Consider the following 24,911-nt stretch of genomic DNA (forward strand, 5'->3'; position numbering starts at 1 on the left):
AAGCTCTAGGCCTATAGAACGGTGATGGTAATGTCATTTTGAGAGCTACTGATCTACAGTTGAAGTCGGAAGTTTACATACACTTAGGTTGGGGTCATTAAAACTCGGTTTTCAACCACTCCACAAATTTCTTGTTAACAAACTATAGTTTTGGCAAGTCGGTTAGGACATCTACTTTGTGCATGACACAAGTCATTTTTCCAACAATTGTTTACAGACAGATTATTTCACTTATAATTCACTGTATCACAATTCCAGTGGGTCAGAAGTTTATATACACTAAGTTGACTGTGCCTTTAAACAGCTTGGAAAATTCCAGAAAATGATGTCATGGCTTTAGAAGCATCTGAGAGGCTAATTGACATCATTTGAGTCAATTGGAGGTGTACCTGTGGATGTATTTCGGCCTACCTTCAAACTCGGTGACTCTTTGCTTGACATCATGGGGAAATCAAAATAAATCAGCCAAGAACTCTGAAAAAAAGTAGACCTCCACAAGTCTGGCTCATCCTTGAGAGCAATTTACAAATGCCTGAAAGTACCAGTTCATCTGTACAAACAATAGTACGCAAGTATAAACACCATGGGACCCCGCAGCCGTCATACCGCTAAGGAAGGAGACGTGTTCTGTCTCCTAGAGACGAAAAGTGCAAATCAATCCCAGAACAATAGCAAAGGACCTTGTAAAGATGCTGGAGGAAACAGGTACAAAAGTATCTATATCCACAGTAAAACGAGTCCTATATCGACACAACCTGAAAGGCCACTCAGCAAGGAAGAAGCCACTGCTCCAAAACCGCCAATAAAAAGCCAGACTACGGTTTGCAACTGCACATGGGGACAAAGATCGTACTTTTTGGAGAAATGTCCTCTGGTCTGATGAAACAAAAATAGAATTGTTTGGCCATAATGACCATCGTTATGTTTGGAGGAAAAAGGGGGAGGCTTGCAAGCCAAAGATCACGATCCCAATCGTGAAGCACGGGGGTGGCAGCATCATGTTGTGGGTGTGCTTTGCTGCAGGAGGGACTGGTGCACTTCACAAAATAGATGGCATCATGAGGCTGGAAAATTATGTGGATATATTGAAGCAACATATCAAGACATCAGTCAGGAAGTTAAAGCTTGGTCACAAATGGGTCTTCCAAATGGACAATGACCACAAGCATACTTCCAAAGTTGTGGCAAAATGGCTTAAGGACAACAAAGTCAAGGTATTGGAGTGGCCTTCACAAATCCCTGACCTCAATCCTGTAGAAAATGTGTGGGCAGAACTGAAAAAGTGTGTGTGAGCAAGGAGGCCTACAAACCTAACTCAGTTACACCAGCTCTGTCAGGAGGAATAGGCCAAAATTCACCCAACTTATTGTGGGAAGCTTGTGGAAGGCTACGTTTGACCCAAGTTAAACAATTTAATGGCAATGCTAACAAATACTAATTGAGTGTATACTTCTGACCCACTGGGAATGTGATGAAATAAATAAAAGCTGGAATAAATCATTCTCTCTACTATTATTCTGACATTTCACATTCTTAAAATAAAGTGGTGATCCTAACTGACCTAAGACAGGGAATTTTTACTCTGATTAAATGTCAGGAATTGTGAAAAACTGAGTTTAAATGTATTTGGCTAAGGCGTATGTAAACTTCTGACTTCAACCGTATCTGGATGTAATGTGAGTGAGTGTGTGAGTTGAGTGTCTGTGTGTGTGTCAATCAGTCAATATAAAACTGGGTTTTCTGATTAGGTTATACCTCGTGGACCTATAGGGATTGATCCTATGCCTGTGAGCCTACAGACCCATAGACATCATTGATTATCGCTCACCTCAGCATGTCCCCCTGCGTTCAGGGTTTTGTTACAGCGGCCACACTTCAGACAGAACTTATGCCAGTCCTTCCCCAGAGATGACACCTTCTCAGCTAGAGAGAGAGAGGAGAGAGAGCGCGAGAGGAGAGAGAGAGCGAGCGAGGACGAGAAGAGGTCATGAGTATAAACACGCTTAAATAATGAGGCATTTTTCACTGAAATCAATGACTACACTTCCTTATCTCTCAGAAGGCTGTTACTTTCATTTCCTTAGAGAATGTAGGTCATTGCTTTACAGTATAATGATTTTCTGTTCGCTCCACTGACTCTTCTCTTGACGCCTCAGAGCTCAGAGAAGGGTGCATTAGGATACTGTCTGAGGGTGCTAGTGCACTATACAGGACACTGCTGTAATAATGTCATCATCACACAGACAGACGGCAGATGCACGAGGCCGGGTACAGCTGGACAGCAGGGTGTCAACAGCTAACCTAGATCCCTTAATATCCCTCCTCTCCTCCCCCTTCCTCTCTCTCTCTATACCCCTCCCTCATCCCCCTCTCTGACTCCCCCCAACCCCACTCCTCCTCATCCACCCCGTTTCTATCCCCTTTCACCAGTCTTAGTCTCTCTCCCAGACCAAACCAGACACTTCCCCAGACAGGAGTGGTCCTAATTATAGCCAAGTTTCCAATTATACCCCCCTCCCTCTCCCTCCCTCAGACAATAGTCCAGAAGAGGTCTGCAGGACCAGCTAACTTCACTACAGGAAACACCTTCTCTAATCATGGCAGGCCACAATCAGCCGGACGTCAGGCCGCTTCCTACAGTACATGTCACGACTTCCGCCGAGGTCGGTCCCTCTCCTTGTTCGGGCGGCGTTCGGCGGTCGACGTCACCGGTCTTCTAGCCATCGCCAATCCACCTTTCATTTTCCATTTGTTTTGTCTTGTTTTCCCGCACACCTGGTTTGCATTCCCTCATTACTCGTCTTGCATATAACCCTCTGTTTCCCCCCATGTCTGTGTGTGGAATTGTTATGTGTAAATGTATGAGTACTCCAGGCTTGATTGCGCCGGGTTATTGTGTGTTTAGTTTTCTGAGTGCCATGTTTTGTTAGCCTCAATAAAGGGCTCCGTTTGCTACCCATTACTGCTCTCCTGCGCCTGACTTCCCTGCAGCCAGTTACGCACTCCTTAACAGTACACCTCCCCTATCGCCCCCTTTCTCCCTCCCTCTATTCTCCACCTGGAGTGAGCAGGATTGTTTCAGAAGGATTGTTTCAGACCCCCCTCAGCTCAGCGACTGACTTCCCACCAGGCAGTTAATTTTGTCTCCAAGACAGTTTCACTGTCAACTGCACTAAAACAAAAGGAAGATGCAGACAGCAACTACAGTTGGACCTCCCACTAACACAACATAGCATATCACCAGTGATAATAGGTGCAGGGGTCAGGGGAAATTCCCCCAAATCACAGATTAGCCTCTAAATCAATGATTTCTAACCAAACAGTGACAGTATCTAAGGACAATTTATGAGTGGGATAGGAGGGACATGAAGAGGCTATAACGCCAGCCAGCCAGTCCTCTGTCATTGTGTGTGTGTGCGCAGAGGGACAGAAGGCTATGCCAACCAGCCCTCTGTCATTGTATGAGGGTTAGGTGATAAACTGACCAAATAAAAAAGCTATTTTGTTTAAATGGATGTTATTATTGTAAGAGGAGAGAGGTTGTTAAAAGGGGTGTCTGGGTTATGAGTGTGTGAGTTATAGTGTGTGTGTGTGTGTGTTGCAGTGTAGGGGGATGGTCCAGCTGTCTATCCGCTGGCTATCCTCCAGCCATCCACTCCCCCTATACGATACCACACACACGCATACCATTATCCAGCCTGGGTGACTGGAGGCACAAACACACACACACACAGTGTGACCCTTTCCCACTATGGCTAGAGAACATACAATATTGATACCCTTTCTTAAATAATTCCCTATTAAATACAAAACAAATATACTTTGGTTCTCCACAACCTGTTATTGGATTTTCAACATTGCAGAAACAATTTTATTTTTGTAAGCTTAAGTTTCCCATTTTAATTCAGAAACAAAGACAAAACGGCATGGAAAAAAATATTGGTTGCATACCCTTTGGCCAAGATAACTGCCAACAAACGCTTCTTGGAGCCACCAATGAGCTTGAATTTTGCCCACTTTTCAGCATCAAACTGCTCTAATTCATCAATGTTTGAGGGGTACCCTCCACTAACTACTGTTTTGGTCCTTTGTAGCTCAGTTGGTAGAGCATGGCGCGTTTAACACCACAGTAGTGGGTTCGATTCCCGGGACCACCCATACCTAAAATGAATGCATGCATGACTAAGTCAATTTGGATAAAGCGTCTGCTAAGTGGCGTTATTTATTATTATTATTCTGATCTTGCCATTGGCTATGGATGTGATTCAGATCTGGACTTTTCGCTGGCCACTCCAGAACAGTCCAGTGTTTCTTCTTGAACCATTCCAGGGTGCTTTTGATGTGTTTGGGGTTGTTGTCTTGCTGGAAGACCCACAACCTTCAACAGAGACACTGGGTTGAACATTGCACTCCATAACACCTTGATAATCAGCTGATTTCATGATGTCTTGCACACATTCAATCCCCCCAGTTTCAGAGGCAGCAAAGCAACCCCACAGCATTATCCAACCTCCCCCATATTTGATTTTAGTGAGAGTGTTATTTTCTTTGAATGCTGTGGCGTTTCTTTGCTGCCTCTGGCACTGGGGACCTTGAACGTGTGCAAGACATCATGAAATCAGCAGATTATGAGGTGTTTTGGGGTCTGATGTTCAACCAAGTGTCCAAAAAAAGGGTCTGCAATGAAGGTTGTGGGTCTTCCAGCAGGATAACGATCCCAAACACATCAAAGAACACCTATGAATGGTTCAAGAACACTGGACTGTTCTGGAGTGGCCAGCGAGTAGAAAGATGCAGCAAGCACATTGATGGCTACAAGAAGAGTTTGTCTAAAGTTATCTTTGCCAAAGGCTGTGCAACCAAGTACTAGCTCCGGGGTGCCAATAGTTTTGTCCATGCCATGTCTTTATTTTCTAAACAAATTGTTTAAACTTAAGTCAACAAAAATTAAATTGGTTCTGCAATGTTGAAAATCCAATAAGGTGTGGGGACCAAATGTTTTTTTCAATTTGAACTTATTTGAGAAGAAAAAGGGAATTATTTAAGAAAAGTGCAAGGGTGCCAATATTTCGGCCCTATAAAAATCGTTTTTATTTTTCGCCTGATTGCGTTTAGTTTTTCGCAAAACTATAGGGCCCTACAATATATTTGAATGCAGCTGTAACTCTGAATAATAACACCCAGTAACGGCTGACTCATTCCTGCGGGATTCCGTCAAGTTCTATAGTCAAGTTCTGGACAGGACAGGATAGACAGTCTACAGGATTGGGCAGTACAGGAATAGTTATGAGCTTTTTTGAGAGGGGAAGGGGTGGGGGGTTATAAATATGTAATGTGTGGAGCATTCCATACAAAAAAAACTGTGTAGGCCTAATATAATATACTTTATTAAAATCTATACAAAATAAATAGCCATTTCCCCCTCCCCTTCCTTCGGCTCACTCTCCCGCCTCGCTCCAGTTGTAGCCAGTCACTACTTTACCTCAGATGCACGCAGAGACGTACACAATTACAAATGTCCATATCCATGAGTTCATCCGACTCTGGAAAAGTACAAGGGCTGCCTTCATTGCCAAAATCTCTTAATGTGGATGTTATCTGCTGTGTACAGTCTCATGAGTGCTGGCGCAGCCGGAGCAGGCTATGGCTACTCACACGCAAAGCAGCTGTATCGCATTAGTGGAAACCAAGACTGTTCTCAGGGCATATCTGCCGATTTTGACTAGCAGAAGTGACTTTTCGAAGCAGGTTAGGATAATTAATGTGGGAGGTCAGGATAATTAGGTTAAGGTTAGGAAAAGGGTTAGGTAAAATGCTAATATTGTCCCTGATGCAACTCAAACATTATCTACCTACAACCAGGCTTGCCCTGAGAACAGTCTTGGTGTGCCGAGTACTCGGACAAAACGAGTATCATAACGGATATGGAGAATTTTCCAAATGCGATATCAGTAAAAAAAATAATAAATCAGCTGCCAGCATGCTTCTCTTTCACTCAAACAGTGTGAAGCTCTAAACAGCCATTGGATAGTTCTTCTGTCTGTATAGAAACGGGCGGGGTATCGGTTGAGCCTGCTGCAGCGATTGGATTAGAACAAGCCGCTCTTCCTCTGCTCTCATTTCCACAGACAGACACATGCATGGCTGTTTCACTCACTCACAGTCACTCATCTCAAGGCACAAGTCTACCCTTCTCCAAACATCGTGTATGAATCAGAATCCGTAGCTAGTCATTGTTGTTCAATCTAGTTATTTGCTGTCAACTTTGCTGAGGCCAGATGGTTGTTTTTGTCTATCTACCTGGTGTTGTTGAGTAGGCCTACTTTATCCGTAGAATTATTCCATTGCTGACAACGTCTGTCGTTATGTCATGATCCAAGCCCAAGCTTGCTTGCTATTTTTATTTATTCTCGCCCAAACATGTTTACCGAGTAACAGATCATTAGAAGATAAAATTACAAATGTATATAGTTATTTTGATTGTACAAATGTGTCGGCATAAGTGTCGGGAGAGAAACATTTTGCTCCTCTCGAAAGTAAAACAATATATGGGGCAAGTGAATTATCCTACCTTCATCTAAATCTGTGTCTGGAATAAATGCAGGCAGTAGTAGCCAGCCATGCATTAGGCCATTTTTCCCCCTATTTTGTTGATAATTGAATAGGACTAAGTAAGTAAATCATGTACATTTTCACCTGTTGGGGTTGTTTAGGAACTTAACGACGTGCTCTGAGATGCACTCGGAGTGATAGAGCAGTAATGAAGGAACTTAACGACGTGCTCTGAGATGCACTCGGAGTGATAGAGCAGTAATGAAGGAACTTAACGACTTGCTCTGAGATGCACTCGGAGTGAAAGAGCAGTAATGAAGGAACTTAACGACGTGCTCTGAGATGCACTCGGAGTGAAAGAGCAGTAATGAAGGAACTTAACGACGTGCTCTGAGATGCACTCGGAGTGATAGAGCAGTAATGAAGGAACTTAACGACTTGCTCTGAGATGCACTCGGAGTGAAAGAGCAGTAATGAAGGAACTTAACGACGTGCTCTGAGATGCACTCGGAGTGATAGAGCAGTAATGAAGGAACTTAACGACGTGCTCTGAGATGCACTCGGAGTGATAGTGCAGTAATGAAGGAACTTAACGACGTGCTCTGAGATGCACTCGGAGTGATAGAGCAGTAATGAAGGAACTTAACGACGTGCTCTGAGATGCACTCGGAGTGATAGTGCAGTAATGAAGGAACTTAACGACGTGCTCTGAGATGCACTCGGAGTGATAGAGCAGTAATGAAGGAACTTAACGATGTGCTCTGAGATGCACTCGGAGTGATAGAGCAGTAATGAAGGAACTTAACGACGTGCTCTGAGATGCACTCGGAGTGATAGTGCAGTAATGCGCACTTGAGCTATAGTCTTTACCGGCATTTAAAGCGCACTTCCGGGTTTTCTGATCACGAGTAAATCCAATTACGAGTACCAAGTGTGATAAAACGGATACGATTACGAATATGAGTATGCCGATATCGGCACACCCCTAGTTTCCTCTAATGCGATGCTGCAGCAGAGCGGGGACAGACAGAAGAGCAGCTAAAGGCTTCCGTATGCATCACCTAGCCGAACCGAACGAGTGTGCTCACATACTCCCTTTACAGATCTTCGCTTGAAAATTAGAAAAAGCAGCAACAGTACTGTTTGTCCATCTTAAGATGCCGTAGCTTGTATACACTTCAAAATAGTCCAAATTAATTAATTCAGCTAAAATGAATGACAGATTTCTTGAGTTTACATTTTTGCAGAGATCTTAGTCACGCAATTTTACATCTAACTAAAATGTTTGGTGCAGTATTTGAAAAAATGTGCATTAAAACGAGTTGTATTTCGCTGAATGACATCAAATTAATGTGTGTTTAGTATGAGAGAGAGGGAGACAGAGTGTGTGAGGAAGTGAGGGAGAGTGTGTGTGTGTTAACTGAAGAGTAGAAGGTTTCATGCAGTGATTCCCCTTACTGACACAATGACCTGCAGATCATTATGCATGTATATTCCTTCCTCCCATTCCTCCAGCCAAATCAAATCAAAATTTATTTGTCACATGTGCCGAATACAACCTTACCGTGAAATGCTTACTTACAAGCCCATAGCCAACAATGCAGTTTTATTAAAATAGAGGTAAGAAAATATTTACAAAATAAACTGAAGTAAAAAAAGTACATTAAATTACACAAGAAAATAAGGGGAGGAGGGGGGGGGTTCAATGCAAATAGTCCAGCTGGCCATTTGATTAACTGTTCAGCAGTCTTATAGCTTGAGGGTAAAAACTTTTAAGGAGCCTTTTAGACCTAGACTTGACGCTAGACCACAGATTTTTTTCCACCGTGATACTTGACCTGGTATTGTATCGTTAGTAAAATGGTGGTATCGTGACACTATCATGACACTAATAGGGTGTGATTGGTACAGCCTCTGGGACACATGTTTGGGTCAGCGCCTGCTCCCTCAGGCTGGCTGATGCAACGCCAGTGAAACTATAGCCCAACTTCCCTTCAATCCCCTGGCTCTGGAGGTCGTCTGTCGCCTCAGTCAAGGCGAGGTTTCAATGCGTTGTATTGAGTAGAAGTGTTCATTTCAGTGACAGGAATTTGCGTAGCACATGAGCAGAACGTTTAGAAAATGGGAACAAGCATCCGGGGGAACAGGACGCTAGACCACAGATTTTTTTCCACCGTGATACTTGACCTGGTATTGTATCATTAGTAAAATGGTGGTATCGTGACACTATCATGACACTAATACAGACAGACAGGACGCCAGTAATTTTACTTATCCACTTTGCTCCAGGCTGCAGCCTGGAGAGAACATTTACGTCAGCAAGCCAAATTCACAAGGTTGTTAAATTCAGGGAGGGACGCTGACAAGGATAGAGACGGACGGAGAGAGAGAGCGAGAGCGAGAGAGAGCGAGGAAACCTCGCTTGAAGGGATTGAAGGGAAGTTGGGCTATAGTTTCACTGGCGTTGCATCAGCCAGCCTGAGGGAGCAGGAGCTGACCCAAACACATGTGTCCCAGAGGCTGTACCAATCACACCCTACAGAGGGACACATCTAATGCTGAATGCCAAATCAACCCTTTACTCTCTAGCCACTTCTGTAGATCTGAGAAGATTAGAGGGGTGGAAGACAAATGCTGTATTTACCACATGTCCACCCAGCCAATCAGAAAGCATGAAATAAAGATAGACAGCTACAGTATCCCCGTAATGGCTGTGGTCCTAGGGTTGATTTGGAATTCAGATTTTAGAGAGCTGGATGCTGAAAATATGTTCTAAAGTATGTGCAACAAGAAGCCAAGAGTGTCTGAGAGTGACTTTGACCCTAGTGTTGAATGTAACTGGTACCTCACCAAATCAAACCACATTCAAAGCCAGGGTCAGATGAATGATGGTAGTGGATGTAGATGTAGAATGCCAACCTTTGCTATGGGATTGTGTGAATGTTGAATAGCCATTGTCTTAACCACAGCAAAGGCCATTTGGCCTTGGGGTGTTGTGTGTATTCAATTGAAAAAGAGCAGAATGGAGAGAGGATGCAGAGGGGGAACACAGGCTGAATGTTGTTCCTTCCTGTCTGCTGCTGGAGAGGGGAGGAGGTGGGAGGATGGTTGTTTGTTTTGCTGTATGTTTGTGCCCTTTGTCTCAGTCTCATACACAAACAAACTCTCTCTCTCTGTTACCACTGCCCCTATAGGCCCCTCAGCCCTCAGGTGCATGTTGGTTAATGAGACATGCCATTATCAAAGGAGCGCTGCAATAGTAACAACGGAGTAGACTACAAATGCCTGTGTGTACTCAGCTGGAGTGGATAGGGGAGAGGAGAAGGAAGGGATGGATGGGGGATGGGACAGGAAAGGGAAATGGAGGAGAGAGGGGGGGCTTACAGTGTTGAGGGGCTGAAGAACAGATGGGTCCACATGACAGCTGATATAGAAATTAGTCCAACCAACCAACCGTAATTTGGAAATATTTAACCTACAGTATACATGTAAATACTTTACATTCAATTAAAAACACAATTTATATACTGTATTCAGGGTTGGGGTCAATTCCAATTCAATTGCTTTTTAATGAGGAAAATTTGAATTGAAATAGAAATGTCCGTTTACTTCTGGAATTGACTGAATTTAAATAGATTTTACCCCAAATCTGACTGTATTACAAGTACATTGAAGTCTATGTTATAGAGGTTAATAACTTCTGACAGGAATGTTTGTAGGACCCTATAAAATCCACGTTGTGGAGAAACCGAACAAAGCTACGGAATCCAGACATTAAAACGGAATTCAACAATATTCAAAAATGTATTGAACTTAGTAGGAAATCAACTAAGTGTATTGAACGTATTATCATAAAACATGAACAAAATGCATCAGTGATTAATATTTTCCTGCAACTTCCTGAAACGGCACAGGAATGCACCTGTGTCTGTGTGTTGTATGTGGTGTCTACACTTTGTACAGCCGTTAGCGATGATGCTAATGACAACCTTCTGCTAGCAGAGATGGAAAAGCTTTCCCAAAAACCTTCTCAATTAAATGTGAACTACAAAGTAACCTGTGCCTACCTGGCAGAATGATATCATGATTATTTAAATCAATTCAGTGGCCATTTGCTTTGCCAATCAAATGAGCGCTACAAAAACATCGCTAACCAAACAACGGTCTCTTGCTGGTGCGCACTTGGATTAAAGGGTTGCCTAACTACACCTCAAAAGCCACATTTCTTCTATTTTTCCCAGACCTCAAAAGTCTCCTGATGTGGTTTAAGCATGGTTGTGGACTTAGAACATGCTTTTATGTTTAAAAGGGTGATTTTGAGAGCGAAAACCATTATCATCATTTTGTTATCGGGAACCTGGACAAATAAAACGGAGAAAACGGTATTTGAGAAAAAACTAAATGGAATCAGGCAAAAAATGTAAAGGGCCCTATGTTAGGCTTTATCAATATTAGGCAGCTACTGGAGGCCTACATACATGACACCTAAATTGCAACACATACATCCACTTATACAATCCTTCATAGATTGCTTCTATCTAACCAGTCATTAAATGTTAATAGTTGTGTGAGGTAAACACTATCAGATATGTGAGGGCAGAAGTCATTATGTTGTCTTCCTTCTGAGTGGATTTCAGTACAATCCAGTTATAGTATGATAAGAGGTCTATATACGAGGTAGCAACACTGTCCCACTGGACATTCCTTCCCGTTCCTTTGGCAGTACTGTTGCATGCTGGTAGTTGTGTCGGTGTTGTCCAAGGCGGAGTAGTCTAGTGATTATTTGTCTGTGATGACTTCTCAGACTTTGTTTAACAGACACAGAGATCCAGAGAAGATTCCTCCGCTTGGCCTGGTGTGTGTGTGTGTGTGTGTGTGTGTGTGTGTGTGTGTGTGTGTGTGTGTGTGTGTGTGTGTGTGTGTGTGTGTGTGTGTGTGTGTGTATGTGTGTGTGTGTGTGTGTGTGTGTGTGTGTGTGTGTGTGCGTGCGTGTGGGTGCACCATGCGTATTGCATACACTACCGGTCAAAAGTTTTAGAACACCTACTCATTCAAGGGTGTTTCATTATTTTGTACTATTTTCTACATTGTAGAATAATAGTGAAGACATCAAAACTATGGAATCATGTAGTAACCAAAAAAGTGTTCAATCAAAATATATTTGAGATGCTTCAAATAGCCACCCTTTGCCTTGATGACAGCTTTGCACACTCTTGGCATTCTCTCCACCAGCTTCATGAGGTAGTCAGCTGGAATGCATTTCAATTAACAGGTGTGCCTTCTTAAAAGTTAATTTGTGGAATTTCTTATCTTCTTAATGCGTTTGAGCCAATCAGTTGTGTTGTGAGCGTCTGCTAAATGACTAAAATGTTGTGACAAGGTAGGGGTGTATACAGAAGATAGCCCTATTTGGTAAAAGACCAAGTCCATATTATGGCAAGAACAGCTCAAATAAGCAAAGAGAAACAACAGTCCATCATTACTTTAAGACATGAAAGTCAGTCAATATGGAAAATGTCAAGAACTTTGAAAGTTTCTTCAAGTGCAGTCGCAAAAACCATCAAGCGCTATGATGAAACTGGCTCTCATGAGGACCGCCACAGGAAAGGAAGACCCAGAGTTACTTCTGCTGCAGCGGATAAGTTCATTAGAGTTACCAGCCTCAGAAATTGCAGCCCAAATAAATGCTTCACAAAGTTCAAGTAACAGACACATCTCAACATCAACTGTTCAGAGGAGACTGCGTGAATCAGGCCTTCATGGTCGAATTGCTGCAAAGAAACCACTACTAAAGGACACCAATAATAAGAAGAGACTTGCTTAGGCCAAGATACACGAGTAATGGACATTAGACTGGTGGAAATTTGTCCTTTGGTCTTGAGTCTAAATTTGAGATTTTTAGTTCCGACCGCCGTGTCCTTGTGAGACGCGATGTGGGTGAACGGATGATGTCCACATGTGTATTTCCCACCGTAAAGCATGGAGGAGGAGGTGTTATGGTGTGGGGGTGCTTTGCTGGTGACACTGTCTGTAATTTATTTTAGAATTCAAGGCACACTCAACCAGCATGGCTACCACACCTGGCTACCACACATGGCTACCTGCAGCGGTACGCCATCCCATCTAGTTTGGGCTTAGTGGAACTATCATTTGTTTTTCAACAGGACAGTGACCCAACACACCTCCACGCTGTGTAAGGGCTATTTGACCAAGAAGGAGAGTGATGGAGTGCTGCATCAGATGACCTGGCCTCCACAATCCCCCGACCTCAACCATATTGAGATGATTTGGGATGAGTCGGACCGCAGAGTGAAGGAAAAGCAGCCAACAAGTGATCAGCATATGTGGGAACTCCTTCAAGACGGTTGGAGAAGCATTTCAGGTGAAGGTTACTACATGATATGTGTTATTTCATTATTCTACAATGTAGAAAATAGTACAAATGTGTGTGTGTTTGCTGTGTTTGTGTGTGGGTCACGTGTGAGAGTTATGGTGTTTGGGTGCTTCTGGCTCGTTGTTGATAATTAAGCTGCTATAATTAAGCCGTTTGGGACACTTGCCCATTAGAAGCCTTCCCCCTGTAGACCTCCTTGCTAAATTACTAGTTCCCTCTTATAATTTCCCCACACCGCTTATGTCTGGCGTAATTACACTCCCTGTTTTCACACACCATAAGCTCCTGGCTTGCACACACACACACAAGCACGCACACCCACAGAGATAGACGCACACACACACACAGAGAGACAGACAGCACACACACACACACACACACACACACACACACACACACACACACACACACACACACACACACACACACACACACACACACACACACACACACACACACACACACACACACACACACACACACACACACACACACACACACACCACTATGGCTAGAGAACTTAACTGTCTAAAGAATAATGCTCACAGTAGGCCTAATGGCTTCCCTGCCGAACATGATCCTAAGTAGCAGCACATCACATCATTTTGAACAAACATAATACGTAACCGAATCATAAGAGACGACTTTCTGATAACCCTGTATCACTGCTAGCAGCGTAGAAACAGCACTTCCCCTTTGAAATATAGCCTATCACATGGCTAATCTCATATTGGGCTTGGCATGTTTACAGAAACAAATTTTCCTCAACGCTGATTCTATTAGATCCATCCTTATGACTCCCATGTTCCCTGGGAGAGAAGGTTGTGAATGATGTGTGTCTATGATAGAACAGTTCTGTGAACAGTTGCTGTGGCCTCACATGCACCTTACAGCCCCTTACAGTCAAGTTTTACCCACACTGTCAACAATATCAACTGTAGCAGCTTTGTTATACAAATGCCTCATCAAAAGTCAAAAGGATGGGGATGGGGTAACATAGGAGAGGTTAACATAACCACACCTCCATCCTAGGGTTAAACCAGGTTGCCAAGGAGGGGTTAACATAACCACAACTGCATCCTAGGGTTAAACCAGGTTGCCAAGGAGGGGTTAACACAACCTCACCTCCATCCTAGGGTTAAACCAGGCTGCCAACAGGGAGTTAACACAACCACACCTCCATCCTAGGGTTAAACCAGGCTGCCAACAGGGGGTTAACACAACCTCACCTCCATCCTAGGGTTAAACCAGGCTGCCAACAGGGGGTTAACACAACCACACCTCCATCCTAGGGTTAAACCAGGCTGCCAACAGGGGGCTAACACAACCACACCTCCATCCTAGGGTTAAACCAGGCTGCCAACAGGGAGTTAACACAACCACACCTCCATCCTAGGGTTAAACCAGGCTGCCAACAGGGGGTTAACACAACCACACCTCCATCCTAGGGTTAAACCAGGCAGCCAACAGGGAGTTAACACAACCACACCTCCATCCTAGGGTTAAACCAGGCTGCCAACAGGGGGTTAACACAACCTCACCTCCATCCTAGGGTTAAACCAGGCTGCCAACAGAGCGTAAGGTGTAGCGTCACAAGAGGTTTTTCACATATTTCAGCCAGATAAAAGATAAGACCATATTTACTATACAGAGGAGATCAAAGGAACCACAGACTGAAGAGGAGAGCTTAGCTCACCACAGGAGCTCAAAACACAGCTAAGCAGCTTATACAGGACAGGACAGGTACAGTATCAGGCACATCAATCGCTTTCTGACCTCTGTCTGCTTCTAAGCAGTATAAGCAAAATATGTTTTGTTCAGCTGTCATCAGAACTCACACTGCCAACTGGCTATACCTAAATGTAAAATGTTACCATTGTTTTTTAATAGGCTAGCTGTCCTTTAGGACTTGACACATCCTCACCAGTGTTGACCTTGTTAACTACCACATCATGAGGATTTTTGTCTGAGCTGCGGTGTGCTTGTTTACACTAGTGTGTTTCTTCAGCCTCTGCTCATTAACACAACGAGGCAGTGGGTGATGGGGATGACCTTGCATTAGTGGGTCAAGATGGGGTAAGTGCTACACTGCTAGCAATACAGAATGTCCGAAAGTCTATGATTCAATTACGTGTTTTGTTTGTTCAAAATGATGTGATGTGCTGCAACTACATAGGATCATATTCAGGTTGACACGGGAGTGAAAATTCATTCTTCCCGTCTTGTCCTGTCCAATTTTTTCCCTAAATATCCTGATCCTGCAACAGTTCTAGAATCCTGGAAGTTTCCTGTCCCATCCCGATAAAAATCCCTCCCGTCCCGTGCTCATTTTTACGCACAGAAATCAATATGCTTCCCATCCGCAACATTTTGGAACAGTTGGTGCATATATTATGATGACATTTTGTGACGTTTTTCGTTTTGGTCCTCGGCAAGGGTTTTATCGGCCGTTCGTGCACACCAAAAAATGTCTTCAGGCAAGCCGAAGTTCAGAGCTGACGTGTACGCCCCTTCGTCATTGGTTAACAGTAGGGATTCCCACAAACACTGCTCCCAACTTTTAATACGTTAGGCCACAAACTAAATTTAAGGAGCAGCAGAAAGAAATTGATTTGTGATATAGTTTAGGCTTACATTAGGCCTATATGAATCCTACCTTTAAAGCACATCTCATGAGTAGCAGACTCTTTTCCTTTCTTCCTGTGCCAATCAAATTAGCCTAAACCTACTGTCAAGTTACAGTACCAGATTGTTAGCTAGCTAGGTGACATGACTGAACAACGTTGTTTGTCATCAAACCAAAAATTAGCGACACAGGATTATTTTAAAATGGCCCGAGACATGGTTTTGAGAAATTATATCAAATTCGTGCGAATCCCGATAGAAAGTAAAAAAAGAAATCTCTAGTAATATGGGTCATATTGTTTTTACCGTTTACACTAGAGACAAGCCGTTTTCTTTGCTGTAAAGCTGTAAACATGCCCGTCGCGAAACGGTGCTCCACATTCCCTCTCTGACAATCAGAGGCTGCATGTCAGTCAACTTGCAAAGTCTACTCTGGGCCTGTGATCTTGGTTATAACAGGCGATGAAATGATACAGTGTATCAACATGGCTTGCTTTGCACCGTGCTGTTCCAATGTAACAAATGTACAACTCTAACAACAGAAGACTCATCAGGGTCTGCATCCCCGCTCGACATCACTGCTAAATTCTATTTAAAAAACTGATGGAGGAATAGATGTACATGAAGAGTGGACAGAGAAGCAGTGAGTGTGGGCTGGTAGGGGATGGGACTGGCTGATTACAGCTGCCACATGTGATGTGGGCATGAAAGTGAAGTAGATAGTGCAGTGGACCCGTGCATACAAGAGACTAGTGGCTGTTGCTCCAATTCAACTGAATGTATAAACCAAACTGACTTTATAAACATTCTCTAACAGGCGCCAGCGGGTTCTTTCGATCTGTAGGGCTGAAAAATGTGGAGGTATCATATGAAACGGTACTACGGTATTCGAAGATGTTGGTATCATAAGTATCATGATGTTTTGGTACCGTGATATTACTGTGGTACCGTGTAACACTAGTCTGTACTGGTCAAGAGGAAAGCACCATTTTCATAGCCTCTCTGCCTTGCCTTGTTCACCTTTCGGCGCGGCAGGTAGCCTGGCGGGTAGGAGCGTTGGGCCAGTAACTGAAAGGTTGCTGGATCGTATCCCCGAGCTGACAATGTAAAAATCTGCCGTTCTGCTCCTGAGCAAGGCAGTTAACCCACTGTTCTCCGGGCACCGATAATGTGGATGTTGATTAAGGCAGCCCCCACGCTCCTCTCTGATTGCGAGGGGTTGGGTTAAATATGGAAGACACAGCCTCTCACCCTCAGCTCCAACTCATCTGCAACCACTAACCAGCCAGGACATTGTGTTCTGAACTGGAGAGTCTAGGCTACATGTAGGCCAACATAGCTCGCTTTCAGAGAATTACTGGGCTGGCATGCTACTGGGTACAGGACTGTGTGACTTACTGCTAATGATTACTAATGATGTAGCATGTGTCCCAAAATGGCACCCTGTTTCCTACATAGTGCACTACTTTTGATCAGGGCCCATAGGGCTCTGGATAATAGTAGTGTGCTATTTGGGGAATAGGGTGTCATTTGGGATGCAGCCATACTTTCTGAGATGAAACCTATTGTACTGTATGTAGGTTACTTTGCACCTGTGGTCTTGTTGCTGTTTACTTGTGGAACCAAATGCTATTTGAAATTCACATCACCTTCACAGAGTCACAGAGCGAGCGCAGTAAGTGCTTAAATAAAAGGGTCTCTCAGACGTGTTGAGGTCACTACACAAGTTTGTAGTGTTCAGCTGAATTGGCTAAGGAAGATAAAAGGGGGGGGGGGGGTTCTGCACCTAGACCAAAACCAAATTAGGCCTAACTGATGACTGAATGTAATGTAAATGCTGAGCGGCTTCACTGCAGGTAGATTGGATGTCTTAATATAAACAAATACACAATACCGTTCAAAAGTTTGGGGTCACTTAGAAATGTCCTTGTTTTTCAAAGAAAAGCACATTTTTTGTCCATTAAAATAACATCTAACTGATCAGAAAGAAATACAGTGTAGACATTGTTAATGCTGGAAACGGCAGATTTTGAATGGAATATCTACATAGGCGTACAGAGGCCCATTATCAGCAACCATCACTCCGGTGTTCCAATGGCACGTTGTGTTAGCTAATCCAAGTTTATCATTTTAAAAGGCTAATTGATCATTAGAAAACCCTTTTGCAATTATGTTAGCACAGCTGAAAACTGTTTTGCTGATTAAAGAAGTGACTCCAGGATTTTATTTATTTTACCTTTATTAACTAGGCAAGTCAGTTAAGAACAAATTCTTATTTGCAATGACGGCCTAGGAACAGTGGGTTAACTACCTTGTTCAGGGGCAGAAAGACAGATGTTTACTTTGTCAGCTCGGGGATTCGATCTTGCAACCTTTCGGTTACTAGTCCAATGCTCTAACCACTAGGCTACATGCCACCAGGATGCTGGCCTTCTAGGCAGAGTTGCAAAGAAAAATCCATATCTCAGACTGGCCAATAAAAAGAAAAGATGAAAATTGGCAAAAGAACACAGACACTGGACAAAAGAACAGACACTGGACAGAGGAACTCTGGCTAGAAGGCCAGCATCCCGGAGTCGCCTCTTCACTGTTGACGTTGAGACTGGTGTTTTGCGGGTACCATTTAATGAAGCTGCCAGTTGAGGACTTGTGAGGCTGTTTCTCAAACTAGACACTCTAATGTACTTGTCCTCTTGCTCAGTTGTGCACCGGGGCCTCCCACTCCTCTTTCTATTCTGGTTAGAGTCAGTTTGCACTGGTCCGTGAAGGGAGTAGTACACAGCGTTGTACAAGATCTTCAGTTACTTGACAATTTCTCGCATGGAATGGCCTTCATTTCTCAGAACAAGAATAGACTGATGAGTTTCAGAAGAAAGTTATTTGTTTCTGGCCATTTTGAGCCTGTAATCGAACCCACAAATGCTGATGCTCCAGATACTCAACTAGTCTAAAGAAAAACGGTTTTATTGCTTCTTTAATCAGTACAAGAGTTTTCAGCTGTGCTAGCATAATTGCAAAAGGGTTTTCAAATGTTCAATTAGCCTTTTAAAATGAGAAACTTGGATTAGCTAACACAACGTACCATTGGAACACAGGAGTGATGGTTGCTGATAATGGGCCTCAGTAGGCCTATGTAGATATTACATTTTTTTATTTTTTATTATCTGCCGTTTCCAGCTACAATAGTAATTTACAACATTAACAATGTCTACACTGTATTTCTGATCAGTTTGATGTTATTTGTAATGGACCAAAAATGTGCTTTTCTTTCAAAAACAAGGACATTTCGAAGTTACCCCAAACTTTTGAACGGTAGTGTAGATATATATAATAATAATAAAAAAACAAATTAGGCCTAAACGTCAGTTCTATTTAACGATCATATCCTAAGAAACCATTGTTCAACAACCACCTGCAGGTCAGTTCATCTCTCAGAGCAGAGTTTAGAGAGTATCAGTGTGCACTGTAAAGGTATCTATTCTAGATTTTGGTTTTCTACTATGCATGTTGGTATCCCAAACTGATTTCCCTTTGGAGATTAACAGAGTATAATCTCATTTTGCTGCTTGAATCCCATGCACCCGTCCGCGACTGAGACACATTTTATTATTAAGAACTGAGAAAGGCACCGACCGTCTGTTTTATTGAACCTTTATTTAACTAGGCAAGTCAGTTAAGAACAAATTCTTATTTACAATGACGGCCTACACTGGCCAAACCTGGACGAATTGTGTGCCACCCTATGGGACTCCCAATCACGGCCTGTTGTGATACAGCTTGGATTTGAACCAGGGTGTCTGTAGTGACGCCTCTAGCACTGAGTGCAGTGCCTTAAACCGCTACCGCCACTCGGGAGCCAACATTTTAAGAGCACAGCATAGTCTGTCCCAAATGGCACCCTATACCCTTAATAGTGCACTACTTCCCTATGGGCCGTGGTTAAAAGTAGTGCATACATAGGGGATTGGGTGCCATTGGGACGCAATAGTGTCATCTCTGTAAGGGGATCAAACTGTGACTGGAAGAGGCATACAGATAGACAACAAGGCCCTTCCTTGACCAGCTATAGTTTCACAGGGGCTCTGAGGGTTATTATGCAACCCAATGCCACATGAGGCACCGAATCAAGAAATTACATTACATAACGTAGCCTAGGCCTAATGTGGAGCATTCAGTCAGCACCAGGGGCAGCCAAGTGGAAAACAGGGTACTCCACCATGAACAGGGAGAAAGAGAAGATTGTATGTGTACGATGTGTGTGTGTGTTTCAGTGTGTGTGTCTGTCAGTGTGTGTATGAGTGTGTAGCCTACGGTGTGGGAAATAGGGTGTTCTTCTCTTCTGCCCTGAGAGAGCCTGTCTAAGAGGAGGACTAAGGTATTCTAGCAACCTGAAAGGACAAATGCGTGTAGCTACTATACACAGAAAGAGACAGAAAGAGCCTTGTGTGAATAGAGGTGTTGCTACTCATTATAATGCAGGAGGCACTTTTGAGAGGCTCGCTTTAAATAAAGACCAAGCCATGTCAACCCACTCCCCTCCACTCACCCCATCCCGCCTCGCTCCCCCTGCCCCCTCATTTAGATTCAGGAGAGGAATTTAAGGCTTGGGTTTAGAAAGAGAAAGAGTATGATATATATATATTTTTAAGAGGGATAAAGAGAGATGTAGAGGGATAGAGAGAGAGAGGCTCAAAGACCTCTCTGATGAGGACAGGCTACCCGTCCTGTTGGTGGATGACGCATAGAGCTGTGGGTTGGCAGTGCACTACATTGCAGCCTGCCATAAAAGAAGGGACAGTGTCTGACAGACCAACAAACCTGCACATGTCCTCTATGCCATTGCTTTTGTCCATTGTATGGATTTTTTTACCCTTGATTATTGTTGTTCCTGATTGTCCCATTGAAAATCTTGATTATTATTATTTCAATTATGTTAATATTGTAAATGAATCACTTCATCTCCAAAGTATGCTTTGGCAATATGCACATTGTTACGGGATGGAGATTTAACATAGAATAGACTCATGGCAGCACAGCATCATTCACTTCCTAGTTTTTCCACTTATCATGCTGTGCACAAGTGATGCTGCCTGCCAATATATTGGCCCACTTAGCCTATTCAGGTCCACGTTTGGTTTACTGAGCCGTGCCACCATGCACGCACTCACACAAACACACAATTCCCTGTGGGTCTCTGTCCTAGTCACGTCAATCAATAGTCCCTGTGCATTTCCAATACAGTTTCACATCTGTAGAGCTGCAGCAGTTGGAACACTAGAACTCTCTCATGACAGATGTGCATCATGCACTCTGAGAGTTAAGAGTTCCCGTCAATGAGTGAAGAAGTCATCCTGACCTAGGCTAACCCAAGGGACATTCTGCATTCTTTCTCTGCCTACACTTGGGCTAAGGTTTTATTATGGATGTATTTGGATTTCATGAAGTTTGCCTAAATTCGTGAGAATCCTAAATATAGGCTAAACATCACCCTACTTTATACTCTTGATTCTTTAATCTGGTACAGATTCTCTTCATGGGATAGAAACACTATGAATAAGTGGAGACACAAGCTAAGCAGAGATTTAACACCAAAAAGACATTTGAAATAAGATGATTGTAAAGGCTTTAAAACGCCACTAATACAGTCAACATGTGTATTAAGTTAGTGGCGACTAAATGTCACCATCTGCTAACAGCAGCCCAATAAAGAACAAATGGAAAATAATAAAACACTTCCTTTCGAAGCAAAAGTTTCCATTCCAGACAGTGGCTTACCACCAAGAGTTTAAAACGACAGTCTATAGTATCAAGAAAGAGAGAGAATTTAAAAAAGAATGAAAGAGAGAAATAGGTATAGATAAAATGCCCGCTGTTCCAATATTGGGCAATGCCAACTACTGGAGAACGAGGTTGGGCAAGGCAAGGCGGGTCCTTTTCTACAGATGGCAACGCCAAATATATACTGGCAAACATAGAATTCAATGTAGAAATGCTTGAGCTAAGATGATCCTTTTCCAAATGCATTTTATATTTTTCTTTGGCATAGCCATTCTCCATAGGACGCAAGGTGCATAGTAGACCTAATCGATAAGGCGCATGTCAACCACCATGCTGCTTGAATCCATGCAGCACATTCAGTAGCAGCAATCGCTTCCAGCTAAAGTGAGTTAGGTAAGGTGGTTAAATAGAGTTGTCTAGGTGGTATTGAACAAGGCAGCAAGTCCAGCTCGTTCTACACAGCTGCATTCTAGAATTCCGTTGTGACGTCCACCTGATGTTCCAACTACCTCGCCCAGACTAGACCTCATCACTTACTCACTTAAGTGATAATGCCAGAAAAGCCGGTGTTTGGAGGATATAGTGGCACGGGTGTTGTTAGGAGGATGCCAATATATCCTCCAAACACCTGCTTCGAGAGCATTATCACTTTTATACAACAGGGTACCAAAATATTTAAACAATAATTTAAACAACATATTTTCATACATTTTTTTATTTTGATTAATTTATTGATACTATTTCATCCTTCCGCAAAATATAGTCCCGACACAAATCTAGGGTTGCTACCCAAGTTGGCTGGTCGTTCGTTCTATCGGTTCGATTGCCAGAGACGTGACCCAGTTGTTCAGTCTTTTTGTCCTGTATCTATGGATGCGACCCAGTCGTTCGTTCTAAATTGTCAATTGCCATACTGGCTGGCAACGTTCTTACGACTAACTTACAGTCACGTCAGAAAGTACAGCCAGAATAACAGCAAAGTAGCAACATTTGCATTTGTTAAAGCTGTTTTCTAGTGACATTTATTTGGCTAATGAGGTGTGACTTCGCCTGGCATAGAAAATGTGCTCACTTGTCAGGACACTGTTGCTCAGAGGAGGTAGCCAACAACACAGCTAACACAATCACCTCAAACGGCAGCAAGATAGACTACAAACTTGTTGCACTTCGTTTCGTTTTACCTTTTTTCAATTTACATTTCTTTGTACAGTGCCTTCGGAAAGTATTCACATTTTGTTATTTTACAGCCTTATTCTAAAATGGATTCAATTGTTTTTTTTTCTCATCAATCTACACACAATACCGCATAATGACAAAGCAAAAATTGATTTTTTTGAAGTTTTTTTGAAGTATTACAAATAAAAAACTGAAATATCACCATTACATAAGTATTCAGACCCTTTACTCAGTGCTTTGTTAAAGCACCTTTGGGAGCAATTACAGCCTTGAGTCTTCTTGGGTATGACGCTACAAGCTTGGCAGACCTGTATTTCAGTTTCTCGCATTCCTCTCTGCAGAGCCTCTCAAGCTCTGTCAGGTTGGATGGGGAGCGTTGCTGCACAACTATTTTCAGGTCTCTCCAGAGATGTTCGATCGGGTTCAAGTTCAGCCTCTGGCTGGGCAACTAAAGGACATCCAGAGACTTGTTCCGAAGCCACTCGTGCATTGTCTTGGCAGTGTGCTTAGGGTCGTTGTCCTGTTGAAAGGTGAACCTTTGTCCCAGTCTGAGGTCCTGAGCACTCTGAAGCAGGTTTTCATCATGGATCTCTCTGTACTTTGCTCCATTCATCTTTGCCTCGATCCTGACTAGTCTTCCAGTCCCTGCCGCTGAAAAACATCCCCACAGCATGATGCTGCCACCACCTTGCTTCACCATGGGGATGGTGCCAGGTTTCCTCAAGACGTGACACATTCAGGCCAAATAGTTCAATCTTGGATTCATCAGACCAGAGAATCTTGTTTCTCATGGTATGAGAGTCTTTAGGTGTCTTTTGGCAAACTCCAAGCGGGCTGTCATGTGCCTTTTACTGAGGAGTGGCTTCCGTCTGGCCACTCTACCATAAAGGCCTGATTGGTGGAGTGCTGCAGAGATGGTTGTCCTTCTGGAAGGTTCTCCCATCTCCACAGAGGAACTCTAGAGCTCTGTCAGAGTGACCATCGGGTTGTTGGTCACCTCCCTGACCAAGGCCCTTCTGCCCCGATTGCTGTTTGCCCGGGTGGCCAGCTCTAGGAAGAGTCTTGGTGGTTTCCAACTTCTTCCATTTAAGACTGATGGAGGCCACTGTGTTCTTGGGGACCTTCAATGTTACAGAAATGTATTGGTACCCTTCCCCAGATCTCTGCATCAACACAATCTGTGCCTCTCGGAGCTCTATGGACAATTCCTTCTCTCTCATTGCTTGGATTTTGCTCTGACATGCACTGTCAACTGTGGGACCTTATATAGACAGGTGTGTGCCTTTCCAAATCATGTCCAATCAATTGAGTTTACCACAGGTGGACTCCAAACAAGTTGTAGAAACATCTCAAGGATGGATCAAAGGAAACAGGATGCACCTGAGCTCAATTTCAAGTCTCATAGCAAAGGGTCTGAATACTTATGTAAATAAGGTATTTCTGTTTTTATACATTTTCTAAAAACCTGTTCGCTTTGTCTTTATGGGTTATTGTGTGTAGATTGCTAATCAATCTTAGAATAAGGCTGTAATGTAACAAAATGTGGAAAAAGTCAAGGGGTCTGAATACTTCCCGAAGGCACTGTATATATCCATAAAAATGATGCTAGCTGATTCATGACTTCAACTGGCTGAGAAATTCTGCCTGCCTTTCTGTCTCGTCCCGACTCCCAACACTTTCATTACTATGGGACAGCTGGAGATCGAATTTGAATACTGAAACAATGTTGCAAATGTCGGAGAGACAGACTGCAAGGTTTATAAAAATCTCTGCTGTTGAAAACTAAATGTTAGTCTAAAAGAAAATTGAGATCATGTCTAGATGATTTTTAAAGTGGAGATCAAGTTTATAACTTGCCTGGCTGGGCTGATGAGACAGTGGATTGCGCTGTCAGATGGAACAGAGTAAAGAGGCATTTTAACATCATAGATTCAGCCGGTGGTAACTTGTAGAATAGACACCGGCTGGAATGCAGTTTTAACCAATCAGCATTCAGGATTAGACCAACTCGTTGTATAATCTCCAATAATCACTTATGATGCAGACAAAACCACACAAGTCTCATCACTGACTGTTCCAACCAGCCACAGCGTCAACTATTCCCAGTAAAACTGTTACTTTTTGTAGGCCCGCGGACTATGAATTTTGCCTTGCCCCCGCTCCCAAATAAAAACAATCCAAAAATGTTTTGGGTGGGGTTATTCAGTCGGGGTCTTAACTTAATGTTGAGAGTTAGAATAGTAGAATACACAAGGTGCAATTTATAAATGTTTTTAAATAGGTAAGTTAGTCTAGCCAGCTTTCTAAACTTGTAGTAATCATGGGCCAACATTTCTCTCCCCACTTTGGCAAATTTAGCAGAATTGCAGGGAATTAGATATTTTTT

The 24,911-nt window shown here is 43.1% G+C and overlaps 1 protein-coding gene across 1 annotated transcript in view; it reads right to left on the reverse strand.

Annotated features, from left to right (window-relative positions):
* Positions 1-24,911, reverse strand: part of crip2 (cysteine-rich protein 2) — a 48,228-nt gene that overhangs the window by 18,896 nt on the left and 4,421 nt on the right. Inside the window, exon 2 of the mRNA XM_014195473.3 lies at positions 1,829-1,923. Coding sequence (XP_014050948.1) covers positions 1,829-1,923 — 95 coding nt within the window. The remainder of the gene's footprint in view (positions 1-1,828; positions 1,924-24,911) is intronic.

Source organism: Salmo salar, chromosome 01 (genome assembly GCF_965601325.2).
Source record: "Salmo salar chromosome 01, fSalSal1, whole genome shotgun sequence".
NCBI classification, from domain to species: Eukaryota; Metazoa; Chordata; class Actinopteri; order Salmoniformes; family Salmonidae; genus Salmo; species Salmo salar.